Here is a 16,688-nt window from a genome sequence, read left to right as displayed (position 1 = left end):
CCTTGGCGGAGAGAAATAAAAGTGTTACCAAAATGTGTTTGGAAGGTAAAAAGTAAACCTCTGATTAATTAAAAAAAAATATTTGATCAGGAAAACTATCAGAATTATTTCAATTATTTATACTATCTTACCAAATAAATAGAAATTCATAACAAAAATATAATATACTATTAAAAAGAAAAGTAAAGCATTTATGGATTAAACCTTAGTCTCATAAAAAAGTAAACACAAACATGAGTAATCGCGTACCATATTTATTAAGTAATTTGTTGATCAACATCATTAGTATCATTAGTAACTATATAATTATGTTTTTACTCCGTGAATATTTCATCACTTCATTAATATTCTCGCAAAATATTATGTAGATATAAATGATGGATTTTTTATTTTATTTTTTTACAAATATGAACTTGTAAAATTTTTGTATTTGGAAAATGTAAAATCATGATGTGAAATTCCCAAACAAAGCCTTTTGGAGAGTTTGAAATTATTCATAAGATGAAATTACATATGTCCAAATATTGAGTGTCTCTTGATTTCAAATCACAAGATGAAATAGCATGTTCAATTGCCTACTTAAAATATATCAAAGGGGAAAAATAAACATAACATTAATAACTACCTTCACAGAAACTACTGTAAGATGTACTGTACCATATGTAAGCTTTATGTGATTCCAAATAACAGTCAGGACATGAGAACAGATATGCTACAAGACTACAAGTCAAGAGAAGTATCTTAGGAATATGAGAACACTACATGTACACAACAAATCTAGACATGAAAAGTGGCACACAGATGAGGTGGTCTCAAAACCTTCTCACTTGGGCAGGACGCGGAAGCTATGAAAGACGATGATTACAGTGGCTACACAATGTATTTATGGGAATTTTCATCAGCAAACTCAGCTCGTTATGTACTTCTGCAGAATCCAAGTATCCCCCTTTAGACTAAAAATGAAAGATACTGTCATCATACAACTGCCCCTGAAAGGGTTGTACAATGATTATAGTGATTGCTAGCTGAATGTAGATTTTACCTGTGATTCTATATTTTCAGATTTTCACAAGCTACTGTAGAGTCCAAAATTCAAAGCATATTGGTGCTTATACGAGCGATTCTCTGAGCTTCTTCAAGGTCCTTCAAGAATCTATAGGTCCACCAGATCCATTACACACAAAGATTTCAGTTAACTGAATGCTAAAACTAAATAAACCTTATGAAGAGTTCAATGTAACTGGGAGACGATGAGGAATAACAATCAAAAAACATGTTCTGAATGATGGAAATAAGCTTCAGGACTCCAATGTGTGAAGAAAACGTCAAATATAGAATGATGGTTGGCGTACAAGGGAGAGCATACCTTTTAGAATTTAGAAGGGAAGAACCACCAAGTATAAAACGAATCCCAGAGTTCGTAGAGTTCTGTAGAGCAACCGAACGTGACTCTTCATATGTTGTCCCACCAACAACGAAGATCACCACTTCCTGTGGCCTGTATGTGATGAACAATTTATTTTTAGCCACATGAATAGTTTAAGCACCATAATATTTTTGTCCATGTTCCACCTCATCTTGAACCCTAAAAACGTGAGGAAGTTTAGTTGACCTCATTTCAAATATAAAGTTTGGAAAACTACAAAGAGAAGAGAAAAAAGTTTTAAAGGTCTGTGAAGCAGGAGCTAGAGTTGGTTTTGGTATATATTTTAAAGGTTCCAACCATTCCGAAGTTGAATAACCTGCCGCTGGAAAGAAGCTTTTCTTTTGCCTTGGGTGGAGGAGGAACGCAACATGCATCTGTATCAAACAGATCTTGAAGGCAGGAGAGGACGCACGTTAGTCGAAGCAGTGTCATTCTAAACCGCTTCATCGAATATTTTAAACTGAATATACCTACAAACAATATGAAAATGTGGATATATAAACAGTGAATGACACCGCTTGACAGACAATGCCACGTGGTCTGATGGTCTTACGCTTGAAATTGCAGAAGCACACTGGGTGTTCGAAATTAGCTTCATGCGCAATTATTTTTTTCAAATTTTATTGGATTTAACCAATGTGCCAAAACACTTGCTCTTAAAAATCAGAGTTATAAAAATATAATTCAACTAACATGAAGTTATTCTAGCATCTCTCATGTCGATATAGTAATTTATTTCACTACTTCAAGTGTTGACACCACTTACAAAAGATTCTGTGTACATCACTGCTTGAAGGGGTGTGCATTACGTGTATGTATACATGATTTCAGACATAGCTCAGTATCCGTATTATTAGTCTTATATTTGTACTGATTTCTGTGTTATTCTGCATTAGCAGAGATTTCTAAGACTTGCCAACACAGGTAAGCTAAGAGGGTGTGCCGATGATCTTGTAGGGTCTTTAGACTCGCACTTTTGATGTTTTTGTGTGTGCAGGAGCTACAGATGGCAACCACGTAGCAGGTACCTAAATTATTTCAGCTTTCTTCAGTCCAGTTCAGTCGAGGTGAGTACTGTTGGATCATGGTGCGTTCTTCTTCTTAAGCAGGCATTGGAAAGACTATAACCCTTTTCTTCTTTTATGTAAATATGGTTTTTCAGTACTACCTAAGTAGTGACTGAAATACAAATGCTACTAGTGTCAAAAAAAAAAGACTTGGTACTTCTCGTATTTTGTATTCAAACTAGTAGCTTCATGATTCGGCCATTTATGGGATTTTTGGCCACACTCAGTAGTTGGATAATGTATTCGCACTATTGGTATATTCTTTATTTTTCTACGCATTTAGCTTAGAGTTCACCTAATGGGTAGTAAGCTCTTCAGGTGCCCTGTCGCGGCCTAAGTGCCAGATAAAAGTCGTGACAATAAGGTCTTCCACATTGCCAGTGTGCATTGAAACTGTAGTCACATAGAAAGGATGGTTGCCAAAAGGAAACATTGTGCAAGACTTAGAGGAGATCAAAATACGATCCGCTATTGCAACACGGATCTTCTTAGAGTGTCCCACATTGATTGAAGGAATGTATTGTGATCTTCTTATATGGTTTTGGGCATTCCTTACCGCATGAGTGAACTCTTTTGGGTTGAGTTAGGCCCATGGTCAATTTTCTTAATATGGTGTCAGAGTCAACCCTATTCTTGATTCTCCAGCACCTATAATTGTGGAAAACCCCAAGAACATTTTGGAGAATAAAGCTTAGGAGATGGTTTGTATTCATGGTCGACCTAGGACAAATTTCATTCTTTATTAGGAATCTTCGAATATGTGAGTAATCTGATCTATTTTTGTAGTTCGATTCGATTCCTAGGCCTTAGAGAAGGTAATTGGGGCCCTAGGGAGAATTTTGATTCATCTAAGGTGGGAAAATCCCAATACTAGAGAAGAGAAAGGGCGACCTAGAGCAATCTAATCTCCTACTTTTGTAGTTTGATTCCTAGGCCACAGAGAATATCATTGTAGCCCTGGAGAAGAATTTGAATTCATATAATGTGGGAAAATCATAAGACTCTTGAGCTCTTAAGAAAGGTTATTCTTGATTTATTTATCGTAATTCACTTATGTAACATTAACATAAAATTGGTAGTTTTAGGTGAATTAATGGTGGAAAAACTCTGTTTTGGGTGGAATAATCATGAGGTTTGCCTAAGGTTTGGGATATGGATATAATTGGAGAATATTTAGGTCTATTCTGATGTATTTTGTACTTATGTTGCTATTTTAGACCAAAAACAAGCTAAAGATTCACAAAATGAGTCAAAGATCACGAGTAAACTTTCTACAATAGTTGTTTAGCACCAGGTAGGCTAGGTTTTCTACACTGAATAGTTAGACATGTATTTTATTTTATAATATTCTTGGAGATGAACAAAAGGTTTCATTCATAGGCCTTTGGGCACGGAGTCTGAATGGAAAGGTTGTTGTTTATTGTTGTTAAGGCGGGAAAAGATAATGACTAAGGGTCGGATTTTCTAGTTCTTGATTGTTAACCCAGAGTTTTCTTGTTGGAGTGGTTTGATGGTAATTGTAAGGTTAGGTGTTATGAAATTAATGGTGTTTAGTATTGAATAATATAAGTGTGGTCTCTCTAACAGCTTAACCTTTTAAATGAGATGGTCACAAACTTGAACATGATATCAGAGCTTCAATGATCTTGGTATAAAAAAAAAAAAGTTGACACCGCCGGCGGGCAGCTATGACCCATATATGCCGCCCGTCTGGCTATTGGTTATGTTAACAAAAGTAGGACCAATGCATGAACTCCATATTCAGGGGAAGAAAATTTAGTCAAAGAGGTATCGTGAATCAATTTCAATTGCTCCAATAGCTAGGTTATTAATTTCAATCACAACATTGTGGCTTCAGTATCGGAGATACATACTTACTATGAGAAAGATCTCATGAATGCCAGAATTATTTATGGAAGTAGTTGCACTTCCTGTGTCAAACTGCTAGAGTTCTACTTAGTCTCTTGGGGCACTAAAACTAGAGAAAAGGCTCAATCCTGTATGGAAATAGTAAAATTTGAAATATCATTGCAGCTCAGCTGACTGACCTTGCTTGCTGAAAGTGATTTCCTACATAAGGGTAGTCCACATCTCTCAATCGACCCCTGGTGATGTTCTCCATAGTCTGGAATAGAAGTGGTTGATGCTGGGTATACACATTCTCAACCCCCTGTGACAAAAGACAACTGTAAACTACTAACATCTACATCTAGAAGGCGTAGGAAAGTAAAATAAGAATCATTTCTGGAGGAGGATAATGTTCCAGAAGTTACACAGCAGGAGGAGGATATTTTAACTTAATAGAGTCATCTGTGAGATACTTCTGTTCAAACCATTTGGAATTCTAGCATTTCGAGAAAGGTGGATTCTTTTACAACGTGTGCAGTGTGTGATGCTGTTCTGATGGGAAACGGTTTAAGGAATAGAAGATTTATTATCATTAGTAGTTGCTGTATCAGCAAACAATGTGAAGAGGTTACTGATCACCTGCTGTTACATTGTCGCTTTGCCTTAAGAGTTAAATTGGTGTTTTCTGTTATGAAAATACAACGGGTTATCCTAAAAAGAGTAGCAGACATGTCAATAAGTTGGTGGACAAAACAAGAATTAGAATCAAACAGAAGCATATTATGGAAAATAGCAGCATTTTGTCACCTTTATTAAAAAAAAAATTATGTCTATATTATATCGTTGTATAACCAGGAAATTCCTGTTTGTATAAAAGATTGTGTATATTGCTCGAACGCTTAATGTGTACTTGTAATACAAAACCTACTTGGTGTAACCTAAAGAAATACTTCTGTTTAATCAAAAACATGTTAAAATGAACTTAGAGACACAAAAATAGGTCTATCAATGACCTTTTTAAGTTCTCTGCAAGCACCGTGAACTAAAAAATACAGCCATGGCCGAAGGGATCAATAAATTGTCTATAATGTGACATTTTCTTTTCTCAAGTACAAATGCTTGAGGAGATGTTTCTACCATCCTATATTACTTTAAACTTCTGGTTTTTGTTAATATTACAGAGACAGAAAGAAAGTATTCTAGTTCTAGACACACCTTGAGCCCACGAGCCATGTTACGTGCAATGTTCAGGAGATCTCTGTTCCCGTACAGATCTCCAGTTCTCTTATCAACTCCTGCTTGCTTTAGAAGGAATTGCACTAGCTTCAAACCATAACCAATAAAAATGACTTCATTTGTCAGATAAGATTGTCAATTTAACATCAAGTGCAGATTAACGATAGAAGAAAACCTACTTTGATATCAATCCCTACATATAAACTATAAGCAACAACCAGCATGGACTAAACAAGACCACTGACTTTGTACCTACTTAAATGAAACATAATAACCAAGCATTCAGAGAATAGAATAGTTATTCCTCTTTTTATCCCTTTTTGTACAAACATCATAGCATAAACAGAAAAGTAGAATCTTTAAGGCCAGGCCATCAAAATATCTTTGAAGACCATCAGAAGCAATCACTTTTTAGCACCCACAAACAGATCAGATCAATCAACATAACGAATAAGCACATTAACCGTTAGCTAAAAGAAAAATGGCCTTTACAGAAGGCACTGAGTGAGGTCCTAATTATCTTCTTTTACTCTTTCACAAGGAGATATTGGGCAGGGGCAGAATAACTTGTAAGATACAGGTAATAAAAGTAAACAGAACCAAGATAGCATGACTAACACAAAAAAGAATCTGAAAAGGGGAAATAATCATAGTACTCCTCCTTACCCCAGGCTTATACTTGGGCGACCGAGATGCTAATTTGTTGAATAGCTGCATGAGTTGAACAGGACTCTCCTTCTCATAGCGCAAGGCGTACAGCATGACAAGGCGCAGGCGGTCAACATCAGAGATATTATCATTATTCAATAGATTTGTCACAGCCTGTAGACATAGCAGAATAAAAAAGAAATTACACCCAAAAAGATCTGTCTTCCACTGATTTTCAAATCATAAAGTCACTAGTTTTAAGTAAAAGACAACTCAAACTGCACAATAGCACATCACTTGGCAGATATCTGAATTCTAAACACAAATAACATGTTTCAAAGATTTGAAATTTGTGTTTACAGAGTTTCTACAACCAGGGTACCAATAACATGTATATAGTAATGGCAACATACTACTTTGCAATAAATCTCAAGTCATGATTTAAGCTAAGAACTCACCCGAAAAAAAGAGTTAAGTTACAACTGCAGTGAAATGATCAGAAACCAATAGCGTCAAACATATCAATGATGTAAGGTGAATTATTTTAGTACAGAAAGGCAGAACATTTTTTTTATCAAAAGAAACTTAGTATTTGATTGAACTAAACTTGTCACCTCTTCTTTTCTTTTAGGAGATGCAAACACTTGTATCATTTATAGAATCAAAAATATTGCTCAGGGCCTGCGAACTCATTGACATATTAATAATTTCAAAGATTCCAAAACAATATATATGTTGTATTTAGAATAGCCACTTTATAGATGGATATCACAAATTAGATACAAATACAACTGTATATTTATGACACCATCTAGGTTTAGCATCAAAAAGCCTGGATGGGGAGAGACACAGTCGAACCAGATACAGAAAATTGTTGAAATTGGAATTCAAGTCATCAAGGGGAAGGTAGATAAACCAGTGTTGACCCATGAGACGAGGGGTTTGGAGATGGGATTTACCTCAAAAATATTAAATGAAAAATGAAGACAACACGGATTGACAATACGTTATGATTTATGTTTTATTATTATCATTATCATTATTTATGAGAATTTCTGCATAGCCTAACAACAAAAAACATGGTAAATAAAGAGAGCCTTTCCAAAAGTTCCTAGATCATTAAAAAAAATTCCAAACACATGAACAAAATCTTATAAGAGACAAACTATGGTAACAGCAGAAAAGCTCTTCCAATTTGTGCTTTCTTTACAATTTCTGTTTACGCCTAATTGGTCCCAAAATCATAGCAATTTGTAACACTGGAGAACAGGTGTATCAATAAAATTGAAAGGCAAATAAAATACTTTACAGAAGAATAAAAAAAGTTGTTGAACACGTCCCCATGCACATTGTTAGCAGAATCATTACCAACACGAATATGTATCCTTAAAGTTGAAGTCCATGCCATAGCTAGCCTATCCATTTACCAAACAGGTGGAAGTGATCAATCCTACTAATCCTTGGCCCCCAATTTCAACTGATACGAAGTAACCCTGTCACCTCCACCAGCTTGGTGACAGTAATACACATTACCAAAACAAGCACAATATGAACTCAAAGTGTACATGCCTTGGTTGATGAATGCATATGCTAACCACAAAATAAAACCACATTAGTGTATATATATCTTTCTAGTATGCAAGGTTACTTGATACAACCTAAGCTCTTGTCGTCAAGGATTTTGTCCATACATGATTGTGTGCATCATGTGCAGCAGTGTTTACAAAGTACTTGCAAGTTGCAACAGTAAGTGCCCGTTTCGATTAACCTACTTTTAGGTACTTTTAACATTTAAGTAGTTTTTTAGTTTTGGAGGTGTCTGGAAAGGTTATAAAGTACTTTTAAGCACCCATTTTAGGCCAAAAAAGTATTAAAATGAGTCAAAAGTAAAAAGCAGGGTACCATCTACTTATGATTTTTAACTTTTGACTTATAAGTTTAACTTTTTATAAGCCCATCCAAACAGGCCCCAAATCTTTCATCCCCTCATCCCTCATCCCCTCTCATAAACAACTCATTGACTATCAGTTTACATTAGAAGTATTTATTCGTTAAAACAACTTCAAATACAGTTGCAACATAGAAGTTAAAGAAATCAGTGTTGCTTAAAAGCAGAGTTACCTTGGTTTAGTTACATATTCAACGTGATCAAAGGAAATTTAGAATGTGAACTAGTTTATCAGAGAGAAAAGGATTTAAGCATACAAAACTTGGTCCAAATAACCACCACAAGTAGAAAACAGGAAAAGACAACCAAAATTTTCCTTATTTATCTACTCAAGTTCCAAAATTTTCCTTATTTCTCTACTCAAGTTCTCCGCATATTTTTTCCATAATAATAAGAATATTATGCTTCAATCCTGGAGGAACAAACTACCTCGAATGCTGCCCCTTGTCCACCATTGCAAGCCAACTCTTGTTCCGTCTGTGAAACCAACATCAGTTTTCGCTCTTCAACTATTTTGCTCATTTCTGTAACCAGTGTCACGTGCTTAGAAACATTCCCTTGCATTTTTCGGTATTCTGGGTAGTTGTCTACAAATTTAGCCATGTCCTCTGCAAAGATGCAAACATTATAAACAGAAGCTTCCTTTTTAGTAGAAAAATACTATGTTTGAGTGAATTGCAACATAAACACTTGCTGTACAGCCCAAGCTACAATACAAACCTATCGTCTGGATATTCTGGTTACTTTTTGCCACTTGTTGGAAGTCGTCCACCATTTTCTTAATATTCATTCCAATATCTCCGAAGTTCTCATACATATTTGCTTTGAAAAATGCATCTTGCTCAGATGACAGTACAACCTCCTGAAAGCATAAAAAATCAACAGCAAATGAATCACTGTGGAAAAGACAACAAGGTAGTATTTAGATACAAGAGGAAAGAGCTTTTTGACCTGTTGATCTTTTGGCAACTTGCCCACGTTTTTCAGGTTGACCTTATTATCTTGAATGCCTATCAACTCATGAACCATTGCCTGCAGAAGTACATAAACAAACGAGTAGCATTATGTGACACTCCGAGGTGACTTGAAGAAGAAAAAGAGGGGGAGGCACAATTTGTTAGAAATGACAAACATGGAGAACTTACTGACTACCCATACCTGATAGGTCCACTGATTAAGCAGTGCAGTCACGGGGTCATCCCGCCTATCAATTATTAGCAACAATGGAGACACTTCTGTTCTTCTGAAATCAAAAAGGCCACTCTCCTGCTGGTACATCAGCTTCTGCAATATGAATGAAACACATGTTCAACTTATTCCTTTTCCAATCTCAAATATCCAAAACCAACTATACCTTCGACCCTAAGCAGGGGAAATGAAATAAACCTAATAATAGAACTTGTTAGGCTACAAAGCACGATCAATTAAAGTTGAGGGAAAAGAAAGAAACATCTGACGTGCTTACAGAAGCTTCATGTGCTATTCTTTTCGCAATATCAGATGTCCTTGAATATCGAATAATAGGCCTTCGCTTTAACGCCAAGAAAACTGCAGACATTCCATCAACAATTCGATCACAGAACTGCTGCAATCCTGATGGATCTACAACTGCTGGGAGCATATACATGTGGTTTGCGGCCATATTTAACGTGAAATGGTAAGGGTCCAACGCAACAAAATCTGCATAAAATTCCTGCAAATCACGTCAATAATCATGTAACATAGCGAATATCTAGTTTCAACTACAAATTTAAACAAGTTACAGGCTACAACAAATTTTTAGAGCTCTAATAGAAATATGTATCAGCAACGATTTCTTAATCATTATTTTCTTTAAGAGGGTAACATTTTTTTTATGACTATTTGCTGCATAAAAACTGCACCTATCCATACTTACAGGGGATACAGGAAGCTGTACTAAGCTATAACCATCTTACAGATCTTAGAACATCAATAGAAGATTCTATGTCTTCTATATATTCATGTTTATACACCAACAATAGAAAAGGGCAAGGCCTTTCATCTTCAGTTTCTGGATAGTGGATAGAGCTATAATTCCTTAAATTTTTCAATACTATACAATATTCTTTTTGATTACGAATTATTTCCCCTTTTTTAGAAGGTAACATATTGGTTATATGAATCTTCAGCACAAAGATTGTGCTTGAAACCAAAAGATGTTTACACAAAAACCAAACTACAATCCTTGCTCTTCTTACAAGGAAACTAAAACCTGTAAAATAGCAGAAAATGATAAATCTAAGCATACCTGCAACTGCTGGACAACTTCATGCTCATCTGAATCGGCTAGCATATGAAGTTGAGTATCTTTCAAAATATTGGAGAAAACTGTGCAATAAAAAGGATATATGAAATGTGTCATTCTTGAGAAACTCAGACAACAGTGTCGAAACTAAGTTCTTCTGAAAAATACCAGTTCGCAGACGTATATTAGCAGATTTTTCATGCCATCCAATTAAAGAGGACATACTTACAAAGGTGATATTCTCCAAATCGTGGCTTAGCTAGTTGACGACGCATATGCTGGATATTCTCTGATGTTGGCCTCAGAAAATAAACTGCTTTAAGATGTGACATGGATTCTTTGGACATGGCAATAGAATCTACCAGCTCCACCAGGAACACCTCCTTCTTCAGAAGCTCTGACTGAGAGTACACAACACTAACAGAACTAACCTGCTCATCAAGAGTAAAAAGTAAACACCACTCTGTATTGCACTTCTCAGAATTGATGAGATGTGAGACTCAACAATAACATAATTGACCTCAGGTTTATTAAGTTCTACACCTGATTTGGCAACACTGATTTATGAATGGATAACATTAACACGGGAAGACATTTTGCAGATATAACCAACTAAAACGAAACTTGCACTTAACATCGTAGTATTTCATCCCAAATAGAAATAGAATTTGCTTTAGCCCCAAGAGGAAGTCCAAAAATATATGGTCGGCAAATAATCAATATTACATCCCAAAGTTTCTTCTAGATGGTTAATATTCCGAATCACTTTCTCAGGAAAACGACTATTTTTGGAGTAGTTGATTGCTTATTTGTACATTCTTTTGGTAGTTAAGTTGGTAAAATATGGCCACGAATGATGTAATTCTGTTTAACTATCTAGTAGAAGCTTTACCAGAATAATAATTAGGGTGTGAAGAGAAACCATCGAATTGGAAAAAGGTAAAATCTTTCTCTTGGACGGAAGATGGGTTCTAACAGTGTATTAGACCCATTGTCTACATACACTATGTCACTATTTAATGCATGTGGACAATGGGTCTAATACACTGTAGAACCAATCCAATAGAAAAATTTTACCTTTATAGATGCCTTCATCGTTAGAAGCTGCTACACTCGGTTGGAAAAACCAGCACCTATTCCTCTGTGGCCCTGGAAAACCATTTGGTGGAGTAAAGCTTTATACAAAGTGAAATATCATTTGGTTGATATTAAAGAGGCTTATCTTACTCCTAACAATTAACAGAAAAGGGGTTCTGCTAGGGGTTCTGCTGAGCAACAGATGTTGTCTTTGCAAGAAAAGGAAGAGAACATTAACCACTTCTTTCTTCACCGCAAGTATAATTCTCAGTTTAGGGATATGGTCTTCAACATTCTAGGTATAAGTGGTGCTCCTATTCTTTCTGGTGCACAATTTTTCTGCAACCACAGATTTTTCAAGGAAAAGAAGATTATATTCTTGGCGCAATTGTACATTTTGCTTAGGCTTTGGTACAACATGGCCCTTTAAGATGTAAATGACAGCTTAACCATTGTTGACTTCTAAGTGCATTAAATAACTTGCAATGGCTCATCTTTTTGGTCGTAATCTTTCCTGGCATTCACTTATGCAGGTATTTCAATAAGATTAACACTACACCTAACTATAAAAAGTGTGTACATATAGGTAGAATGTACATATAGGTAGAAAAAGAAAAGGCTTAATTGATTTTTCAAGAAAGAAAGGCTTAAATGTCAAAGAAGACTATCCTCCATAAAACCATCCCACACCAAACTGATGTATCCAATTGATAATCTAATTAGAAGAGGAAAGAGCTAGTATTTTAAAGCAAACCATCCTACAGAATCCAGAATCCACACCTAATACACCCTTACAGTAGAGAACTAACTTCCACCAAGAAAGTTGTTGCACATGCAACACACACTCTCTTTTAGGTATAATGTAAAGATGATTTTATTTAAGCTAGTACCAAGAAAATATTGCAGAAGTGTACAGAAAAAGACAATCACAATGACTTCATTATATCTTTGCCATCGTGGAGTTCAAAAACCAAAAAGATGATCATGCGGACCCAGGATTTGAACATGACAGGGGCACCACCAGGCGGATGCACGTTAGTGGAAGCAGTGTCATGCAACACCCTTCATCGAAAATTTTATTTCGCACAAAAAAACCTGCTGTAGTTGGATTGATAAATATCAAACGAGAAAAAATAAAACAGTGGCTCATCCTGCAGTTTGATGGATGTGAATCCACTTTACATATTAAAGTCCTCTTTGAAACTCACTACCGACGCATTTAATATGCTTTTTTAAATCTTTTTTTTAAAAAAAGAATGACAAGAAGAATGCAACGAACACTGGTGATCACACTTGCGCAGAGGGACTAAGCAACGAGTTGGACCAGTGCACCTGATCAACATTTGTGTCTCTGGGTGTCTAACAAGATATATGATCATTTATAAAGGTATAACACATATACAAGATATTTTCCGAAGTTAACAGGGTTCTATGACCCATCACCCTTCCATGTGGGTCCACCTCTGGTTCCAGTTTCTGCATCTGGTGTTGGTGCACCGGAGGAACAAACTATGAATACATTCAGATTCAACTAGAGATAAATGTAGATTCTTTTCTTCGGAACATCTCTCATCTCTTTCCAGCCAAATATTCCATGCGATACATAATGGGGAAGTCAAACAAATTCGTTTGAGATTGTTCCCAATGCTCTATTCCTGCCTGCTTGACATTAGATTCTTGACATCCTTGGGCATTATGTACTACACCCAAAAAATATACAGAAATAATGTCCAAAATTGCCGGGTTGAGTTAAAATGCAGTAGAAGAATCAGTGGTTTCCCCTGCTATTTCACAAACAAAACATTACATTTGCTACAGGATGAAATTCCACTCCTTTGTAAAGTGTCCAACGTTAGGCAAGCATTCTTTGTAGCCAACCAACCAAAAACAAGCCTCTTTGGAAGAGCTTTTGTTTTCCAAATCACTTCCCATGGCCACTCAACTTTCCAATTTTCAGCTAGATTTTGTAGCAACTTGCACAGAGAATGCACCACTATTACTTTTTTCCTAAGAAGGTAAGGTAAAAATACACCATGATTACCCGCCAACCAAAACCACCTATGTTTGTTGTTCTCATCCTGTTTAATTGGCCTTAATAAATTCAATGTTTCACAAGCTTCATCCACCTCCTGATCATTAAAAATTCTTCTAGAAAAGTAAAATCTTTATAACAATCTGTTACCATGCAATACATAAAATAGGAAATGAACTTTGATTTGGCATCTCCCAAGATGATCAGACCAGTTTTTTGTTTTCTTACTATTTCCAATTTTCAACTACATACATAGTGAATTCCGAAAGATGACAAATACTTTTTCCAAATTGTATTCTTGTAAGCGGCTGCCACAGGGGTAAGGCTTCCAGAAGTTCACTTGTTTATATTTGCGTTTATCATATCCTTCTAAGTCTCCTCTTTTTTCTTCGTTTAGTCTCCATAACATATATAATAAAGCATATTCTATTCATTTTCCTACAGACAAAGGCCATTAATAAGTTGGTTGCATAAAATCTTCCGGAACAGGCAGCTTTTGCTAGAAAAGAAGCCAACATGGTAGGCAACACATTTGAGACAAAGATATTGAAATGAGAAGAAATCCAATTGTAAAGGAGTTACAGGGTTTTCATCTATTAGGCAACTAGCCCAGCCCACTGGTGATATTGTCCAATTTGGATCTAAACCACACGACTTCAAAGTGCATCAGTAGGGTCTAATGCTTATTTCCTTACATACGCAGTACATCTCCCATGTTTGCCTGATGCCGGATTTGCCTAGTGTGTGATGCCTCATATTTGGCTTGTTGTTGCAGAGAGCATTCACGACTAGTGAATCATAAAACTTGTAAATTGTACTTGTTGTGCAGTGACATTTCAATCATGGTCATGTCACTTGAAACAATGCTCCACTCAAGCACATAAGTAAGTAGCACCAAATGGGAGCTAAATCTGTAGAAAGTACAAACATCTACTCACCCCAACCTATGTATGGAAATAACAAAATCATTACAATATATATATCATTTTACAACTAGATTACACCTAAAACCAAAAACGATAAGCATGCGGATTTCAAACACTGAAAGGTTCTCTTCTTCATTCATTCTTCATATAAAACATCTATCATTTCTCCATCCACCCTTCCCAAAATGCAAATCGTGACTGCTTTGATAAGCTCCTGATATGTCTTCCAGCTATATAGAGTCTCATGATGCCTTAGGCATCATTCAGATCTTCCATGTTCCAAATCATGCCTGAATCTACTCCAGCAAGAAACAACATTTTGATCCTTTATCTTCAGAATTCATGAACAGCAGCTTATATCTCTTTGAAAGTATAATGGCTGCTCCAGTATCAAATTTATAATCAACAGTGCATCAAACACAAACTAGCACGGTAAGGTGTGAACATCGCCTAGAGTCTAGTCACCTCATCCAACCTCATAACTTCACCAACAAGAAAGGGTTTCGCATCTTTGCTTATCACTTCCATGACATCTCTATGACTTTGGAGCTTATGTGGGGCCCTATCACACACATACACCACCAGAGTCTTCATAAGATCTCTGGGGCGAGGATCCATCACTACCACAACCAATGATAACACCTTCTATGCTTTCTTCTCCTTTTTCAGATGTATTAAGCAAATATCTGATGAGTTAGGAATTATTAATACCATGTCTGTATCTCAAAATCTACCCCCATATCCTCAATGATCAAATTGTTAATGTAGCCTCAGCAATGAGCACTTCCATTTTCCTTTAGTGTTTCATTGACCACATTGCTAACAATTCTTGGTTAGACCTGTATATCTTTATAGGGATGCTATTCAGAGAATTCTGGTCTTCAAATAACTCCTAAGTTGTCTTAAAAGACAATGTTTTAGTACAAAATGAAACAAAGCTAATAGATACAGAATGGGTAAAAATGATTCACTTAGCTAACCCAACTAATATAAAAGTAGTTGACTGTTTGATAAACTGATTGAAGCTCAAGAGTTCTTTTTTTCTTTCTTTGGTAACTACATGTTGGTTTTGATGCACTTGAGCCGAGGTCTTCCAAAAACCGCCTTTCTACCTCCTCAAGCTAGTGTTCTGCATACGCTCTACCTTCCCCAAACCCCACTTACTGGAATTTTACTGGCTACATTGTTGTTGTTGTTTGATAATTACATATTAACTCAAACAAAAAGAGCATCAGATCACAGGATTTATCACTCAAAAAGGCGACATTTAATAAGTTATATTGCACTGAACTTGAATTATCCCCCACACTTACCCATTATCAGATCAGACAACAACCCTCATCAACCTCGATGTAACATTCACTATCATCACAAAAATTAATAATTTACAAAACACATATGCACAAACAAAGAAGCAGACAAAAGGGTTTCTTTAAATTGGAAAGAAAAGAACAAACCGTAGAAGAATCAAGAATGAGGACTTTCATCCCAGAAATGTCTTGCAATATGCGATTGATATAGTCCCTCACCGCTGCTACAAGTACCATTTTTTTTTTAATTCCTTGTATGATTTCAGCAATCCAAATCCAAAAATAGGCAGAGAAATTGATCTGGTGAATTCAGTGGAGAAAATTGTTTCAGATCTCAGCTAATCTTTGGAGGGAATTAAAGAACATTGAGGAGTTTGATGAAGAAAAATAAAAAAGATTGGTCGTAAACTGACCCAGTTAAGTTTTCTATTAAAAAAAAAATCATTTCCGTTTTATTTGATTTTTATTAAATGTCTATCTATCTTTAAAATCAAATTAATTTAAATTTTTATATTTGAGAAAAGTATTTTTTATTTAAAATATTTAGATTTAAAATCGAGTCTTTCGATTAAAGAAAAAATCAGAGCCATTCATCATCCGTACCACATTTTGATGAGAACACAATGACTTTGAATGATTATTTTTTTTGTGTTGGTTTTAATTTTTCATTAAGTATGATTTTTCCATTAAGGAATGACCCAAAAAAATGAGATTAAATGGAAAATGTTTTAAAAGAACTTACTCAAAATAAAAATAATTTGACTTCTCAAATAATAAAAGTTGCTATATAAATTGATAAGAGGAAATAAGATATAGTTTGATTTATTGACAAGTTATGGAGAGGTTATTTTATATTTATATGTGGTCACATTATTATATGGGAATGAAATGGAAATTATACAGA

General features: G+C 35.5%; 1 protein-coding gene across 3 annotated transcripts; it reads right to left on the bottom strand.

The window, feature by feature from the left end:
• Positions 1-585: 585 nt before the first annotated feature.
• LOC107015533 (vacuolar protein sorting-associated protein 45 homolog) lies at positions 586-16,206 on the bottom strand. Of its 3 annotated transcripts, XM_027916658.1 has the most exons (15): positions 15,932-16,206; positions 11,517-11,588; positions 10,669-10,870; positions 10,443-10,522; positions 9,639-9,866; positions 9,332-9,457; positions 9,125-9,205; positions 8,894-9,035; positions 8,603-8,781; positions 6,244-6,399; positions 5,557-5,664; positions 4,542-4,663; positions 1,367-1,498; positions 1,043-1,153; positions 586-953 (listed from the first exon to the last, which is right to left on the bottom strand). In XM_027916658.1, exons 2-14 carry the CDS (start codon positions 11,532-11,534, stop codon positions 1,093-1,095), a joined length of 1,635 nt encoding a protein of 544 aa, XP_027772459.1. In that variant the 5' UTR covers positions 11,535-11,588; positions 15,932-16,206; the 3' UTR covers positions 586-953; positions 1,043-1,092. The 3 variants fall into 3 exon arrangements, with proteins under 3 accessions (XP_027772459.1, XP_015071329.1, XP_015071330.1); XM_015215843.2 differs by lacking the exon at positions 11,517-11,588; XM_015215844.2 differs by lacking the exon at positions 11,517-11,588 and having other exon boundaries at positions 586-925; positions 15,932-16,205.
• Positions 16,207-16,688: the final 482 nt, after the last annotated feature.

The sequence above is a fragment of the Solanum pennellii genome, chromosome 4, assembly GCF_001406875.1.
Source record: "Solanum pennellii chromosome 4, SPENNV200".
In the NCBI taxonomy this organism is placed as follows: Eukaryota; Viridiplantae; Streptophyta; class Magnoliopsida; order Solanales; family Solanaceae; genus Solanum; species Solanum pennellii.
The sequence above is the reverse complement of the archived record's forward strand: the minus strand, read 5'-3'. Positions and strand labels throughout refer to the sequence as shown.